This window comes from Anopheles gambiae, chromosome 2 (assembly GCF_943734735.2).
Source record: "Anopheles gambiae chromosome 2, idAnoGambNW_F1_1, whole genome shotgun sequence".
Taxonomy (NCBI): domain Eukaryota; kingdom Metazoa; phylum Arthropoda; class Insecta; order Diptera; family Culicidae; genus Anopheles; species Anopheles gambiae.
In genome coordinates, this window is record NC_064601.1 from 1,595,707 (window position 1) to 1,611,935 (window position 16,229).

General features: G+C 49.2%; 5 protein-coding genes across 9 annotated transcripts; 2 read left to right on the forward strand and 3 right to left on the reverse strand.

The window, feature by feature from the left end:
* Positions 1–75: 75 nt before the first annotated feature.
* LOC1281954 (solute carrier family 35 member G1) lies at positions 76–2,851 on the forward strand. Its single transcript, XM_321941.2, has 3 exons — positions 76–577; positions 642–980; positions 1,053–2,851. Exons 2-3 carry the CDS (start codon positions 778–780, stop codon positions 1,888–1,890), a joined length of 1,041 nt encoding a protein of 346 aa, XP_321941.1. The 5' UTR covers positions 76–577; positions 642–777; the 3' UTR covers positions 1,891–2,851.
* Positions 2,852–3,217: 366 nt separating this feature from the next.
* On the reverse strand, positions 3,218–10,305 carry LOC1281953 (tetratricopeptide repeat protein 39C). 5 transcript variants are annotated; one of them, XM_061648298.1, is made up of 7 exons: positions 10,073–10,305; positions 8,386–8,764; positions 5,579–6,069; positions 4,749–5,505; positions 4,536–4,687; positions 4,332–4,464; positions 3,218–4,264 (listed from the first exon to the last, which is right to left on the reverse strand). In XM_061648298.1, the coding sequence occupies exons 2-7, from the start codon at positions 8,557–8,559 to the stop codon at positions 3,737–3,739; spliced, it is 2,235 nt and encodes a 744-aa protein (XP_061504282.1). In that variant the 5' UTR covers positions 8,560–8,764; positions 10,073–10,305; the 3' UTR covers positions 3,218–3,736. The 5 variants fall into 5 exon arrangements, with proteins under 5 accessions (XP_061504282.1, XP_061504283.1, XP_061504284.1 ...); XM_061648299.1 differs by lacking the exon at positions 10,073–10,305 and adding an exon at positions 9,637–10,047; XM_061648300.1 differs by lacking the exon at positions 10,073–10,305 and adding an exon at positions 9,540–10,047.
* On the forward strand, positions 6,468–7,299 carry LOC11175515 (uncharacterized). Its single transcript, XM_003435730.2, has one exon. It carries the CDS (start codon positions 6,646–6,648, stop codon positions 7,165–7,167), a length of 522 nt encoding a protein of 173 aa, XP_003435778.2. The 5' UTR covers positions 6,468–6,645; the 3' UTR covers positions 7,168–7,299.
* A 268-nt stretch (positions 10,306–10,573) lies between the features above and the next one.
* LOC1281951 (soluble calcium-activated nucleotidase 1) lies at positions 10,574–12,624 on the reverse strand. The gene is made up of 2 exons (XM_321938.5): positions 11,494–12,624; positions 10,574–11,423 (listed from the first exon to the last, which is right to left on the reverse strand). The coding sequence occupies exons 1-2, from the start codon at positions 12,334–12,336 to the stop codon at positions 10,977–10,979; spliced, it is 1,290 nt and encodes a 429-aa protein (XP_321938.3). The 5' UTR covers positions 12,337–12,624; the 3' UTR covers positions 10,574–10,976.
* Positions 12,625–13,460: 836 nt separating this feature from the next.
* LOC3290439 (tubulin alpha-1 chain) lies at positions 13,461–16,051 on the reverse strand. The gene is made up of 2 exons (XM_551626.5): positions 15,714–16,051; positions 13,461–14,972 (listed from the first exon to the last, which is right to left on the reverse strand). Exons 1-2 carry the CDS (start codon positions 15,714–15,716, stop codon positions 13,623–13,625), a joined length of 1,353 nt encoding a protein of 450 aa, XP_551626.4. The 5' UTR covers positions 15,717–16,051; the 3' UTR covers positions 13,461–13,622.
* Between the last annotated feature and the right edge of the window lie 178 nt (positions 16,052–16,229).

A 16,229-nucleotide genomic window follows, 5' to 3' on the forward strand; every position in this document is an offset into this window, starting at 1 on the left:
TGTGCCGAACGGTGCCGAAATTTGAACTCCTTTTTCGAACGTTTTCGAACACGCGCGGTTATATCCTTTGGGAATGTTTTAATTTCTCTTCTAGCTCGACGACATCCCAAAAGCGAGTTGTGGAATGAATCTTTCATTTTACACAAATCACTCATCAGTGAAAAGGTTGATAAAGTGGCTTACTTTGCTTTCCACCCATTCCACTGCGTGCGTTCAACGGTCAACGGGAGAAGTACCAAAACGTCAGTTGTGTTGTTGATGTGTGAGTGTGAAAAAGGACTGTGAACGTACCTCCGCTTCCGTGCACGGTGATCGATTCCAGAATCCTTAAATGCTTTCACACAGTGAGGAGACACTTTTCCCACTAGGCTTTAGTTGCAAAAGTAGTGAAAGCGTGTTTTAGTAAAACACACATGCAGAGAATGTGAATGTGCCGACCGTGTGCCCCCGCCTCCGCCAAGCAACAAACAGTGCGTTCCGAATTCAACATGGTTTAATGGTGCGTCGGATTCTTCCACTACTCGGTTCCGTCCTGTGCTAGAGCGCCGTGGCAGAAAAATATGCGACCGAAACGAAGGTTTGTTTATCGTGTCGCACCCAGCGAGGATACGCCTTTGTAAACTGGAGCCTTCTTTTTGTAGTGCCGCGTCGAGGAAGGTTGTAGCTAATTGCAAGTAGAATTGTTAGAACGCTCAGCAGCTCAAAACCCCAAACCGGACGGACGGACGTGCGGAACGACACCAGCAGCCCGCGTGGGAAGTACAGCAACACGACAAAATGCCCGAACATCTTGAACTGCAGCAGCTGGTGGACGGGGTGTTACAGGGCACCACAGGCCACCGGTCACTGTCCTGGCTGCAGTGCTCCTGCCCCTATCTGGGCATCATCCTTGCTACGGTTTCGTCATTTTTCTTCTCACTCTGCTCCGTCATTGTGAAAGGACTTGTTGATGTAAACCCCATCGAGCTGGCCACCTTCAGGTTCGTATGCGTATTCTCCATTTTGCTCTACCTACCAGCCAATCATATGGCCTTTCGTTTCCATGGTTGCAGATTCATTGGCGTGTTGCTTCCCTCGATACCAATCGCAATCTATCGGGAGGAAACCTTCTTCCCGGAGGGAAAGCGAATCATACTTATGCTGCGGTGTTTCGTCGGAACCACAGGACTCATGCTTAGCTTTTACGCTTTTCGCCACATGCCGCTTGCGGACGCGTCCGTGATTATTTTCTCGACGCCCGTGTTTGTGGCCATTTTTGCACGGCTTTTCCTGCGCGAGGCTTGCGGTATGTTCAATGTTATCACCATTATCCTGACGCTGATCGGCGTGGTGCTCATCACCAAGCCACCGTTTCTGTTCGGGGACAATCTGGTATCGATAGTGGACGAACAGATCATGGAAAACAGCTACGACATTTGGGGCCCGGTGGCGGCCCTTTCGTCGACCTTGTTCGGTGCGAACGCGTACGTACTGCTGCGCGCCCTGAAGGGGTTACACTTCTCCGTCATCATGTCCAACTTTGGCGCCTTTGCCTTGCTGTACACGCTTTTGGTGTGCTACTACATTGGAGCGCTCTGTTGGCCACTGTGCGGTACGGATCGGTTTCTCGTCATAGCCCTGGCGCTGTTTAGCTTCGGCGGCCAGATACTGCTTACGCTCGCGCTGCAATACGAACAGGCCGGTCCTGTAGCGATTGCCCGTTCGGCCGACATCGTGTTTGCCTTCATCTGGCAGATTATGTTTTTCAAAGAAACTCCTAGCCTTTACTCGGTGCTCGGGGCGCTGCTAGTGGTCAGCTCGGTCGTTTTATCCGGCCTGCGCAAATGGGCCCTCGCGTTGCCTAGAGACTCGGAAACGAGGAAAAAGTTACATTTCCTCTACCTGGAATAGATACACTTAGTAGGCGTATCGGAATGTGTGGGAAACGCTTATACGCGTTCCATATTCCATTTTGGCTCAACCACTTGCAACAATGCATCTTTTTTTTTATCTGTGTACATTCCAAACCTCGTTTTGTAAGTAGAGAAGATAAATAACACACACATTTCCCAGAAGAAGGAAATTTCCAAAAGCAAATCAAATACTTTGCACGATTATTCCAACAGAATTGAGCAAAAATATCCTTACCAAATCATTCAATTTTAAACTCCAGATAACAAACAACTCTCTTAACAGTAAAACACACACTCGCATCCATTTTATCATCGCTTGATCGTTCGATTCCAGACAGTAGAGAGCAGAGAGAGAAAGAACATCAAGGAAAAATGTTTGACAAAAAAAAACCAACAAAATGATAAACTGTAAGACTTTATGACGACCAAAATCAGAACGTAGGTGGATAAGAGATATTTTTAAACGATACACATTACTCAACTATGGAATTGCTTTCCATTGCTGTTAAACCACCATCCAATGGAACTAAACGCTAAATACAAATGCACACCCTCGGCCTTTTCAAAACTTCACACTCAATCGTGATGCAAATGGTGGAAGGATAAGCAAAAGCTCTCCTTCTGCCGCTATTTTCACTTATTGACACTAATCCTAATAGGATCAGTTTTCCAAAGGGCGAGGGTACCAAAGAGGCAGAGAGCAAGAAAGAGCGAGAGAGAGAGAGAGAGAGAGAAGCAAGAAGTTAGCATGTTACGATTCTAGTCAAACAAACGTTTTCCGTCACGTTCAAAGGACATCAGCAAAGTAGTAATAACAGCAAATCAGCATCACGGATTACTAGGAAAACTCAAACGCTTGTCAAACAAAAAGAGCAGGAGCGAAAACGGGTTTCCCTGTCCCTGTTTCTTGTGTAATATGAAATATTAAATAGTTTAATAAAACTGCATTGTGATTTAAAGTGGTCTCAGTGATTCATGCCGCCAAAGAATGCAAGGATCATGCAAAGATTTTTGATACATAATGTTTTGTTTTAAGCTCACCTCATTACATTAACCCCCTTTTAGTATCCCGGTATCCCCTTTGGTTAAGCGAGAACAATGTAACGAGTGCAAAGACACGTTGTTCCTTACATTCCCGAAGGCCGAATCGACACTACCACTACCGGATACCGTGCATGAAAATGGTATAGTTACTCTAATATAGCGACAAAAACAAAGCTCACAGGCGAACTGTTGAGGGAACTCTGTTGTACACAGCACGAACACGAATCACAGCATTACCTATTACTTAAAATAAATCCTCAAACTAAAACCACCGGCACTACTGCTCTTCTTAATCAGGGATTTTTATTTTTATTGCGATAGTTTGCGATTCTGTGACTTCAACAATAGGACAATTGCTTCAAATTTGGTATTGGTATAAAATTTATTGTTTCCTGTTTACGCTTTTTGTTTTCCATTAGCGATTGTTGAACCTTTTTGCGCTTTGTATTGTATTTGGGGATTATTATTGGGACATATCAACAACATTGCTTCTACTTTGCATCAGCACTGGTGACCAAGAAAGAAAAAAACACGCATCTATCTACTGTGACACTGTGTGTGTGGCATCCTATCTACCTTCCTTGACCAGCAAGTACGTAATGAGAGGCGCCGTTAAATGCGTGCTCCTTTCACACTTCTTTGGAATAGCTTTCGGCTTTTTGCTTTCCTGCCTAAATTACCTCCATTACTCGCAAGCTAACATTTAGTGTGTGGTTTCAATAAATAAGGCACTATCAAACTATATCGTCTAAACTTATAAAATGCTTCCCGCAAGGCGCTTCTCGACCGCCTGCAGCCCCTTAATCCAGCCTCTTCAGCACAGTGTGAATGCGTACGCTGACGCGATTATCAAAGTCGTAGTTCTTAAAGTGTTGCTGCGCGTGCAGAAGCAATCGGCGTGCTTCTGCTCTGCCATCTTCGCCCGCAGCATCTTGGCGAAGCAGCAGCACGGCCAGTTCGTAGTATGCAAAGGCGGAAATATGCATATCCTGCTGCTCCTGGTGCTCTAACGTTTCCCGCATGAAGATACACTCCCGAAACGCGCCAATTGCTTCCTCGTAGCGGGCCAGACAGCTCAGACAGGCACCTAAAATCAACCGGGAGATTCCAACCATCGGCTCGCTGAATGCGTCCGTTGGTTGCGAACAGTCCGCCACCATGCTTGCCAGTTGCTCCTCGTTGCAGCTGCTCAGTGCATTCCAGAGAAACAGCATCTCAAACACCAGATACTTCCAGTAGAGGGAACTGCTGTACTTGGGCTGCTCTCCACTTTCCGCCCGCGGCAGCTTTAAGCAGCGTCGAAATATGTACCGTTCGATTTGCGAGTCCTACAAAGGGCCGTTAGCATTAAATGAGAGCTACCCTGTCTTATTGTGCCTGTGCCTGTACACTTACCTTCTGCGGCGAGCGATTGATCAATTCCAGTATTTCTGCCCGCCATTTGACAAGGTTGGAAAACTGCCCAAACGAACCTTCACATATTGCGGTCAGGTAGGAATAGAAACTCTTGGAAAACTGGCTGCATACCCTGGGGGGAAGAAAGAAGATAACGTTTTGTAAGCATTTGTACACTTTCTCATACATAAAGAAGCCTCATACTTGAGCTCTTTAAAATTCCTCATCGCAGTTCCGTAGTCCAGCTGTATCAGCCGACACCAGCCGATTTCATGCAGACAGAGCAACTTGATTTCCCGCTGAGCCGATGATCGATAGGCCAGTTCGTAGGCACGTATTGCATCCTGAATGTGGGACTACAACGGAAAACAGATGTGTCACTTCTCTGACATTGTGTTCCCTACCCTTATGGCTTACCTTTAACCGCTCGACACGACCCCGGAAGAACAGGAAAAGTGAAGATTTCGCAAACTGCTCGTTCGCTTCATCAATCAGCTCCTGTGCGGCGCTAATTTCCATGCTCAAGTTTGACCCATCCAGTGCGAAAAACGGTGTCACAATCGTGTAGTACCATAGCAGGGCCAGCGTGGCCAACGGGGCGCGCATGTCGGTGCTTTGGCGGGAAAAGCTCAAGCACGCTATTCCCATTGCCCGGTCCCCTTCGAACCCGAGAAAGCTGATCAGTTTAAGCAAGCTCGGCGGCAACAGCGAAATACTCAGCTGGAACACACCATATCCGAAGCTGATCGCCCCCATCAGACGATGAATGTCTTCGGGCAGTATTTCGTCAGGGGCATGGGACTCGCCAGCAGGAGTATTAAACGACCGCCAGTTTGGGCTTGCTTTTGGTGGTGGCTGCATGCCATGGAGCCCGTTAACACGACGTGCACTTCCCTGGCCCAGATCCAACATTAAACGATCCCGTGCAACGGTAACGTTCTCCAGTCCGTTCGTATCGTTGTGGTCCAGAGATTCTGTACTGCTCCCAGCACGCGAAGGGCTCGTAATGCCGACAAAGTCTGTGGTGTAGCTTTTTTTCACGCTTCCACCACTGCCACTCGGATCGGACTCGCTCGACGTCAGCTCGCTAAATGACGACCCTTCTCCACGGCCAGAGTCTGGCAATTCAAAGGTTGTAGTTTTCGATTTGCGCAGAGCTTCAAGGTGCGATGACCTGTGTTAGAAATGAAAAACAGATAGTACAATATGTACGAAATCGGCAGATATAATCAGCTAATAACGCATACCACTTGCTGGAATCGTCCGGAGATTGCAGCGTCGAATTTGGTACCGTCCAATCGGCCGAACAAGGAGTGCCCAAGTCAAGCGAAACCCTCATCCCAGCATCACCGTCCTTCGACTGTTGCTGTAGCCGCAGCGGTGCCTGCGGAAAGGACGCGTCGCCATCCGATTGCAGCTGTTCGGAATACAGCTGATAAATCTGTTGATACGTGTGCTGGTACACTTTCCACGCCTTGCGCAACAGCCAGCCGCCCTTGACGAATCCACCAATATCCTGGCCCAGCGACACCAGTATGGCTAGGCACAGCTGACTGTCGGCCAAAATTATCTGCTCCTCCAGCGTCTCGGTTAGCGATTTGCGAGGCTCACTAGAGCCGAACAGCTTCGATCGAACCGATTTCAGCCAGCCAACGTCGCCCGCACACTGCTTCTCGAGTTCGCGTAGGCGCGACTGGGCTTCGTTCATCTTTTCCGTTTCCCACGATATCACGGCGTTCTGCAAAGAGACGAGCAGAAAGTGCGTTGGCAAATCTGTGTTATTCTGTGTTGTGCGTTGTGCTTAATTTTGCATGAAATTATATCACCATCCCCCACCAGAGCCAACAAAACATGCTTTGATATGCAAACTAAGCCTTTTCGGATGAGGACAATGCTGAAAAAGAAAATTGGATTGAATTATTGAACACACACTACACGGTGCAATCAGCCTCAATCAATGCTAAAAGAAATCGGTCTGATGAAAAATTCAACTCACTCATCTTGCGAATGAGACACGTTGCTGCTTTCTGTTTAAAATATGATAATGAAACACGTTGACTGCGTGAGTAATGCGATGATGGTGGGGTTTACCGGCAAAAGCACTTCATAAGGACAAGATGTCAACTTCATCGACGATTCAATTTTATCTACTGTGTACAAACTGTGTTTGTGTGTGTGTTCGATGTTCAATCTAATGATGCTTCAAGTAGTGTAACTATTCTACCTTAAGACAACAATAACTTCTCCTATAAAAAGCGGGACCATCTGTAGGTGGAAAGTACAGTACGTGATACGTGTCTACTACTACAGCATCATGAAGTTATACGCCTTTGCTCTCGTGCTATGCGTCGGTCTGGCCGTAGGGGCCGAGGTTGATAGTGTACCGGAAGTGCCATCGGACCTGCAGCTGCAACTGGACGAGCTGCAGCTGGCCGATAAACCAGAAGCTCCTCTGGATGACGCCGAACAACCTCTTCCCCCAAGTGGCGATCAACTGCCCGAAGATGCTCCAGAGCCTGTCCCGGAGGATGGATCACCCGACGAGGACCACCCAGAGGAGGAGCAGGAGGAGGAGGCAGAGGCAGACGAGGAGGAGGCGGATGAATCCGAGTCCGAAGAATCGGAAGAAAGTGACGAGCTTGAAGAGGCACGCTTGGTAGCGGAGGAACTGGAAGAACGCCAGCAGGAGCTGGACTACCTGAAACGCTATCTAGTTGGCCGTCTCCAGGCCGTCGCCATCCTAGATCGCCGTGTTCGTCCTGCCGTGATTCGTCGTCCCTGGATACGCCGTCCGTGGATCCGTCGCCCAGGAGTGCTGCCTCGGCTGGTGCTCTAAAATCCCAGTCCTTCCCAAATCAACACCACACAGTGAAAAGCAGTAGACCAAACCACACCACCAAACAAACCATCCTGCAACCATCAGTGGATGGAGTCGTGCAATAAAATTTCAATCTAATTTCCCCAGCAACATTGGAGTGTGCTAATTAATCTTTGTCACAAGACGTCGGGTTCATTCATTAGGCGCCGAGACACACTAAAATAGGGAACTCTTGCCTCTACCTCCCTCTAGCTTACGCTATTACGTCCCCCCCCACTCACTTATCACTTATGAGCAAACGTTTCAACAAAAGCGAAACGTCCCGTAGGCGTCGTCGTCCTCAGCCCACCGTGTTGTTTGTTCGAGTGTAGTGCAAACAGTTGTTGTCGCTTTTTTCGTTTACCCATCAAGGGAGCCAGATTGTATTCTGACCCGGCATCGTCATGTAGACCGTGCGCTGGAAACAATTTGTCTGCGAGACCACCCCGCCCCGGTCGCGGGTGATGTGTATTCGTTAATGTAGCAACAATTTATCAAGTGACACTTCTAACGACGAATGTAACAAAACATGTGCGACGGACGGACGGATGGAAGCCATTTCATCCAAACGGTTATATTATTGTTTCCTGGCCCGTTCCTGCCCCTTTAAGCAGAACGCAACAAAAGCACACGCCGACGGAGGCTTCACACCACGTGTGTGCGTGTGCTTGGGATGATGGAGGCGCAAGGTTGCTTTCATTCGCTTCAAACGACAAAGCATGCTACATCACTAACCATGGCAACCGATTCATGCATGGCCCGCTACGGCTTGAACCAAGTTTCATCCGGTGAGTGAGCACGTACACCTATACAACAGGCAGGCCATTTCCACTCAATGTTCTCGGGTGCTTGTTTCTGACAAGGCGCATTTGCTATCACCAACATCGTAGCACTGCAAGGCTTCACAGCCCTAAGGGGTTGTATGCGCTCAGATGTTATTGTTTTGCTATATTTATTGTTGTTTGCAGTTGCGATTGTCTAACAGATAGCAAAATTGGATGCAGACTATGCGAAAGTCTCTTAACAGCAGTGCACAAAGAAACAAAGCGATGCAGGAAGAAGAATGGATAGAGCGAAACATTCAAAACTGACCAACAACAATTTGCTCTTTTAGTATGCAAGCTGTTTTGCAGCTGAGCTTACTGAATGCTGTGCTTTAAGAAGACATAGTAGAGTTAAAACACTCCATTTACTTACCATGAACGAGATGAATGTGTGCCCAGCGACAATATGCACGCTGGACGGGCGATCCTTGAAGCTGTCCTCCGCCGCCTTGGGCATGTTGTTCAGCCACAGGGTGATGCCCCGCTTGACGTACTCCCAATCCTGCAGCTCGTCCATCGTTTGTTCTCGCGCGGAAGCGGTACACATTCCCGCAAAGGTTCCCGCGTATTAACTGGCTCGCTGTGTGACTCGCGGTACAGCGTATTCCATCAAGCGCCAATCAATACACACGCTGGCTGTGTTGCAGCAAATTCTAGCCAATCGCACTAATTCATTCGGCCGCTCGCGCGTTATCGTTCGTCGGGGAGCAGGATTTGTTTCATAACAACCACCCGTCGGCAGTAATTAAACTCTGAAAAGACATAGAAACCCATTGAACGAACCATGAAATGAGCGGCTGTCGAATGGGGCGAAGCTCATTGTATCGACATCATCATTGCGTTGTACAAGTTTGAATCTTTAATGGTAAAAAAAATCGTTTCATGCCGTCACAATGGATGACGTTGAGTAAGGAAAGAAGGACTGCAAAGAATTCGTGCTCGATGGGCACGTTTCGTTGCTTTTGTTCGAACTTGCACTAACGCTTTGTGCGGGAAATTGATTTTTTATTCCAAGTCCCCAAGTCCCCAGGGGCGCGCAATATACTATTTCATGGCACGCAAATCTGCAAAGTACCCCGTGCTGTCTCTGCAGTAAATTGGCCACCGGTGTGTAGCACGTGAAAGCGCCGCAACACTGTCAAAGTGTCCATCTAAAATGGCAACTATTTGCGAATGTTTCGGCAGTGAAAACAAAACCAAAATACAATACAGTTTTGCATGATTGAAATAGCTTTTCATACCCGGATACACGACTAGAAACGGACGTGAGAGCGGAAGGAAAACGTCCGGTTCCGGCATCCGATCGAATCGAGCAAGAGAATTGTAATGTCGATGGAACAGCCCTTGATAATGATTGCGTTTGGATAGCGGCTACATTTCGATTTGCCATTCGATTCTAGAAATAGACATGAAATGAAGCACGAAGTGAACGACGCCGGGTACACTGTCACATCCTGGCACGGGTTTAGGCTACTGGATACTGCTCATGGTGGTTTGGACGTGGAAATTCAATAAACATTTACAAACCCGCGTACAAACGAAGATGATGTGTTCTGTGTTCTGGGTGTGAAGGGATCGATTTTCGGATCGAATATTCAATGCATGTGCGACGACAAGTGCATACCAGATGAGCCAGCAGTTTAATAATAGCAGGCGTTGCTTCGATCCGCCGAAATGTTGCTCCACGCCCCGTACACCACAGCAGAGCCACTGGAATTCCGAATCTGCCTACTTTATGCAATCGTCACCACACACGCACTGAGCAACAAACACCAAAGCAAACGCAAAAGGCAGCACTGTTTTAAACCCCGCTCGCACTAACAACAGAGTGACGGTCCCAAAATTGGTAGGGCCACCCGCATGACCTCGTAGGGACGACGACGACGACGTCAACAAAAGAAACACACCATCCCACTGATAACATGCGGTTCGGTTCACACTTTCACACCTTCACAACTTGTCATCCAAACGAAGCAGACACTAACACTTAAGCTACGCTTCACTACTTCGCCGAAGCGATTAGAGAAATGGATAAGGAAACGCGGCAACGCAAGGCTTACCGTGTTTGCATCGCTGGTTTTTGCGCTGAAAGTACGCACAACTACGAACCACTTAGGCACACCGGCACTGGAAGAGGGAACTGTTTTCACTAACAAATTCGAGTACCACCCGTGCGGTGCTTCGGAATCAGCTTTTTTAAAGGGCCAAGCACGGGATTCGTCGCATTGCAGCTCCGTCCTGGTGTGACTGACTCGAACGACAACGGATAATCTCTCCGTCCGTTGTACGCGGAACTCCTTGCACGAGGATGGTGAAATGTGTTCCGTGAGCGAACAGGATTCCATTCTCTCGCTCTCTCGTGTTCCGTTTGACTCGCCTACTCGATTGTGCCGGCATTTGTTGCTCTCTGTTTTGGTTGCTTTCCTGGAATGGGGCGCGTGGATTACATAGGCACACACACACATAAACGTATGTAGGGGAAATTATCAGCCCAAGCCAGAACCTTTTTTTTTACACCGTCAAATTGGTTTTTGATTATAGCATTCGAAATACCGTTCGAATTAGAGCGACATGGTTGTGTTTATTTAAAAATAATTGCTGTACAACGAACAAAACAGAAATACTATATCACAACGAGATGGTTTGGCCATCCTGCCAACACACGAGCCTGCACGAAAGGGATGTCCTGCTTGTGTACCTCCTTTGGGGGAGTACCTAACCCTGATGCTACACAAACAGAGAAAACAAACAAGGTGATGATCTATTTTGGCATTGAACATGAGTGTTTTGACCCAATTACCGGGCCCGTGCCAAGGAAGCGGTATCAGTTGCGGATTAAAGTGTCATTGTCTAACCTAGCTGCCTAGCTGCGAGCGGGAACATTCAGACTCATGGCTACTATGTACAAAAAACAGTGGAATACTATGGCAACCCCAAGTGCCCAACCCGCCCAGCACCCGCGCTCTAGATAAACTCTAACCCCTCGTACTTGTACTCCGTGTTGATGCGCGTCTCCACCATCAGCTGCTCGCCCTCGACGGTGAACGCGCTGATGAAGCTGGACGTCTTGCCGTTCAGCTCCTCCGTTGACAGGGCAACGATAATTTCATCGTTGCTGGTGGGCAGAAACTTAAAGCTCGAGTACCCGTGCGTCGCCGGTACGTCGTTCCGTTTCAACTCGATTGCGCGAATGTTTTGGAACGTTTCGTCGCTCGATATGAGAAAGTTGCATCCCATATGCTCGTCGCGCGTTTCGTTGTACCGCTCGCGGGAGCAGCGCCTGGGCAGGAAGAACCACCGTCGGTGCACCTCCGACCATGCACCGGACTCGTGAATCATGTACCCGGGCCACTCGATGCCGATCGCTTTCCGGATGGCTTTGTAGTGGTTAATCCAGTTTAGATGGTACACCTGAAATGATCGAGAATAACGTTGAATGTGCGTGGTACGATTCGTTGCACTCGTCGCTCGCGGCAATTACCTCTCCGTGTACCGTGACGGCCTTCACGTACATGGGATCGTGCGTTTCAAAGTCGCCGGCCGAGGTCGTCCACTCTTTGCCCATCGATCCAACGTACAGCACCTGGTCCTTCACCGTGGCCCACTCCGATTTGAAGCCCTTGGACGTACGGCCGTCGCCATCCATCAGCAGCACCCACGGAATCACCTTCTCGCCCTCAATCTCGTACACCAAACCCGTACGATCGTCAAACGTCAGCAGCTTGCCGTTGAATACCACCAGCTCGGACAGCTCCATTCCGCGGCCCTTGAGCGCAAAGCCCGACTGCAGTGCCTTCGCCTCGCCCTCGTCCCAGGACACCGTGATCGAACGCTTGGACGGGATGAAGCTGAGATAGCCCTTGAGATAGTAGCTGCCCCACTGATTCTTCTTCAGCGCCGAGTTGGTGTCCAAATCCGCAATGATGCCCACCCTGAACGAGTAGATACCGCTGCTGACGATCGGACTGGTCAGCGGATAGGTGTGGTTGTACACTATGGCGGAAGTGCGCAGGAAGCTGTTCGTCGGCGGTCCATCGCTCAGCAACGACGAAGGACTGGAGGAGATGTACAGCACCAGCAGCAGGAACGCGCACAGTGTCGCCAGCACCCAGGTAAAGTGTACCTGTAGCCGGATCGTCCTGTTGCCTATCCTGTACGACGGTGGTGAACGGAGCGCTTTCCGCCAATCTCGTAGATACATCCCGGTGTCGATGATGGTGGAGCCGGACGACTGCTTGGAAGAGGTCTTACCCGATCCCAAACTGGCGAACGGCAAGGACGATGAGGACGAGGACGGCGAGATGGAGCCGTTGAATTGCTTCATCTGATGGGGCGACGGCTTCGTTCGAGGAGCGCGAGTGTTCCACCCGATCAATAGCGGGCCGTTTCAAGGGAAGGTGGCCCACCTCCCTCTGGGCCGCAGAAACGTGTGCGGAAGCGATGGCGGCAGGGGCAGCAGGTACACACACGTTCGCGTACACGTCACAATGTCATCGCGCTTAGAATAATTAGACTAATATTTATCTATCTCCCACGACAACACTGCGAGTGCTCCGGACCAAAGTTTCTTGCGACAAACTTTCCACCTCGCGAGTTGACGTTTGCTAATCAGTTGTCAAACGAAAATGAAAGTTCAGTTCGGAACTCGCTAAATTTTCCCAAATGCCCGAAAAGAGATAAAAAAGGAGCGTAAGCTAATTGAAAGTGAAAAGAAATGAGTATTTTTTATGACTTAAGACTATAAAAGGCTGTCTCTCAAAAGAGATAGATTAATTTCAATTCATTTTAATGTAGATGCCCATGCAGCACCACAGGGTGATTCTGAAAACATTGTTTGCGACATTTCATACATGGAATGAGAGGGATACATGTTGAAAATGTTTAATTAGGAAAAGCAGAATTAAATGTAAAGGCTTTTTTCTCCAACAGAATTCACTGTAACGATCAAAAAAGTTCCTTCCATTTTTATTATCACTGCCAAGTTCAAGCGATGTAGAGAGTTTTTCCATCGAACTAAGTGTTTCTTTCGAAGGATCTTTATTGAGATGTGGAAGCGTAAAAGAACTTTTTTAGATAATTTCAAGATTCATATCCACAACATGATATAGTGGGTGTGATCGCTAATGGAGTTTGCGATTCCACCCAGTGTTTGCTCCTTCCATAACCAAGGGATGGGGAAATCGATTGTATGCACTGTAACGAAGGCCAGATCAACATCGACGAAAACAAATTCCATTTACGGAAACGTCCTACGCTCCGCTTCGATTGCTTCAGACTGCGCCTACTCCAAATATGGACCGATGTGAGATCACGTGTGTCGAACATTTCCATGATGATCTCATCCCCCATGCTCTATGTCGCCCAGCAACGAGACAATCGTACCCGCGTTCCACTAATATCTGTGATATGTCATCATATTTGTATTACTCAAAGCATAACATTCTTTAGTTTCTTGTACAGAAATAATTTATTCAATTATTTCCTCATTTTTGAGTGAAGGAAGAATTACGAAGAATGTACAAAGACTATCTTCCATCTTCCTTCAAATGTTGTTGCTGATGCTGCTGTTGCTTGTTGCTGCTGCTGCTGCTACTGGGAAAGTACCTTTGTTTAGTACTCCTCAGCGCCTTCGCCCTCACCCTCGCCGGAGTCCATTCCGACCTCCTCGTAGTCCTTCTCGAGGGCGGCCAAATCTTCACGGGCCTCGGAGAACTCACCTTCCTCCATACCCTCTCCGACGTACCAGTGCACGAAGGCACGCTTGGCGTACATCAGATCGAACTTGTGGTCCAGACGGGCCCAGGCCTCGGCGATGGCCGTGGTGTTGGACAACATGCACACGGCACGCTGCACCTTGGCCAGATCGCCGCCCGGCACCACGGTCGGGGGCTGGTAGTTGATGCCGACCTTGAAGCCGGTCGGACACCAGTCCACGAACTGGATGGTGCGCTTCGTCTTGATGGTGGCGATGGCCGCGTTGACGTCCTTCGGCACCACATCACCACGGTACAGCATGCAGCAAGCCATGTACTTGCCGTGGCGAGGGTCGCACTTGACCATCTGGTTCGCCGGCTCGAAGCAAGCGTTGGTGATCTCGGCCACCGACAGCTGCTCGTGGTACGCCTTCTCGGCCGAGATGACCGGGGCGTAGGTGACCAGCGGGAAGTGGATACGCGGGTACGGCACCAAGTTGGTCTGGAACTCGGTCAGATCCACGTTGAGGGCACCGTCGAAGCGGAGCGACGCCGTGATGGACGACACAATCTGGCCGATCAGTCGGTTGAGATTCGTGTAGGTCGGGCGCTCGATGTCCAGGTTGCGACGGCAGATGTCGTAGATGGCCTCGTTGTCGACCATGAACGCGCAGTCGGAATGCTCCAGGGTGGTGTGGGTGGTCAGGATGGAGTTGTACGGCTCGACCACGGCCGTCGACACCTGCGGGGCCGGGTAGATGGCGAACTCGAGCTTCGACTTCTTGCCATAGTCCACCGACAGGCGCTCCATCAGCAGAGAGGTGAAACCGGATCCGGTACCGCCGCCGAACGAGTGGAAGATCAGGAAGCCCTGCAGGCCCGTGCACTGATCGGCCAGCTTGCGGATGCGGTCCAGCACAACATCGACGATTTCCTTTCCGATCGTGTAGTGTCCGCGGGCGTAGTTGTTGGCGGCATCTTCCTTGCCGGTGATCAGCTGCTCCGGGTGGAACAGCTGGCGGTACGTGCCGGTGCGCACCTCATCGACGACGGTCGGCTCCAGATCGACGAACACGGCACGGGGCACGTGCTTGCCTGCGCCAGTCTCGGAGAAGAAGGTGTTGAACGAGTCATCACCGCCTCCGATCGTCTTGTCCGAGGGCATCTGACCGTCCGGTTGGATGCCATGCTCCAGACAGTACAGCTCCCAGCAGGCGTTTCCGATCTGGACACCGGCCTGTCCAACGTGTACGGAGATACATTCACGCTGTGGAGGATAGAGGTAAGGGGGGATAAGGTGGCGAATTAGAACATTTCTTTTCATTTGGAGTTGCAGAGTCGGACTGTACTTTTGCCGGAAGGTATTGGCGGTTTGTTCATCCCTCTCCTCAACATTATGGCCATCGAGCGTGCCAACATGCAAAATTATTCAAAGGACTTTTCGCTATTGCCTCAAGTGATTAAAGATTCAAAGCCAGAAAAGGGGCTTATTTGTCTATTGCCCACTAAGGCGAACCACCAGGTTCCCACATTCACCATGACCTCGGAGACCCCGACGACCTCTTTTGCATGCGCACTGAGACTCTGTCTGTGCTTCTCGCGAGAGTTGCTTTCTTTTTCCTACTGGAATACAAGATGGCACCGCACTGCGGTATGCGGCCCCGATGGTGTGACTCATCGCCAGCAGGGGGCCACCATCCAGATCGATTTCGACCAACGCCCTTTTTTCTTCTATGAACATTTTTTACGTTTCAGTGCATTTTTGTCGCTTAATGCGCACCAAGAGCAGGTACGGGGGTTTCTTCTACACTAACGGTAATCGAAGCAAATAAATGAAGGCATCGTGGCGGGTGCCGAAAATAGCCGGCAAGCCAAAAAGCGGATGACGTGGAAGAACGAAACGAGGTTATGTTCGATGATGCCCCGATTCTGCCGGAAGGGCACAATTGAATTGACGGACATCGTTCTGGTCCTCCCCCTTGCTTGTTTGACCCAATGTTTTACTCACCATGTTGACTAAATGCCTTGGTTAACACTTCACACAGAAAACTGGAATAACTTCACGTTTGTACGGGATTCCGCTTGGCGCAGCTGACAAGGACGCTTTCCAAACAGATTCGGTTTGAATGAAACAGCCGCTGCTTTTCAGTTTTATACAATCGACAGGAACGCTCTGGAAACTGGACCGACGCTCTCTCTGCTAACGGTCTTTTCTCGCACTTGACAATTATCGCGTGGGTACAGTCCATGGTTCGATACTTCTGGTGGATGAAGGCATCGCGTAAAGGGGGGAAACGATGCAAATGGCCTATTTGTAGGCAATGGGAGTGGTGTTATTTGTGTGTTTGATCATTTATGGATTGTTTTGAGGAGGTTTAAATAGAATTAAGGCAGGAATTGGGCATTTTTAGCCACATGTGCATCTCGGCAGGAGAGCGAATTAAATTGAGAGAAAGCGATATGAGAGAGAACACAAGAGAATATTTTAATATTGAGAGATAGCTAGACATGATACATGGAGAGA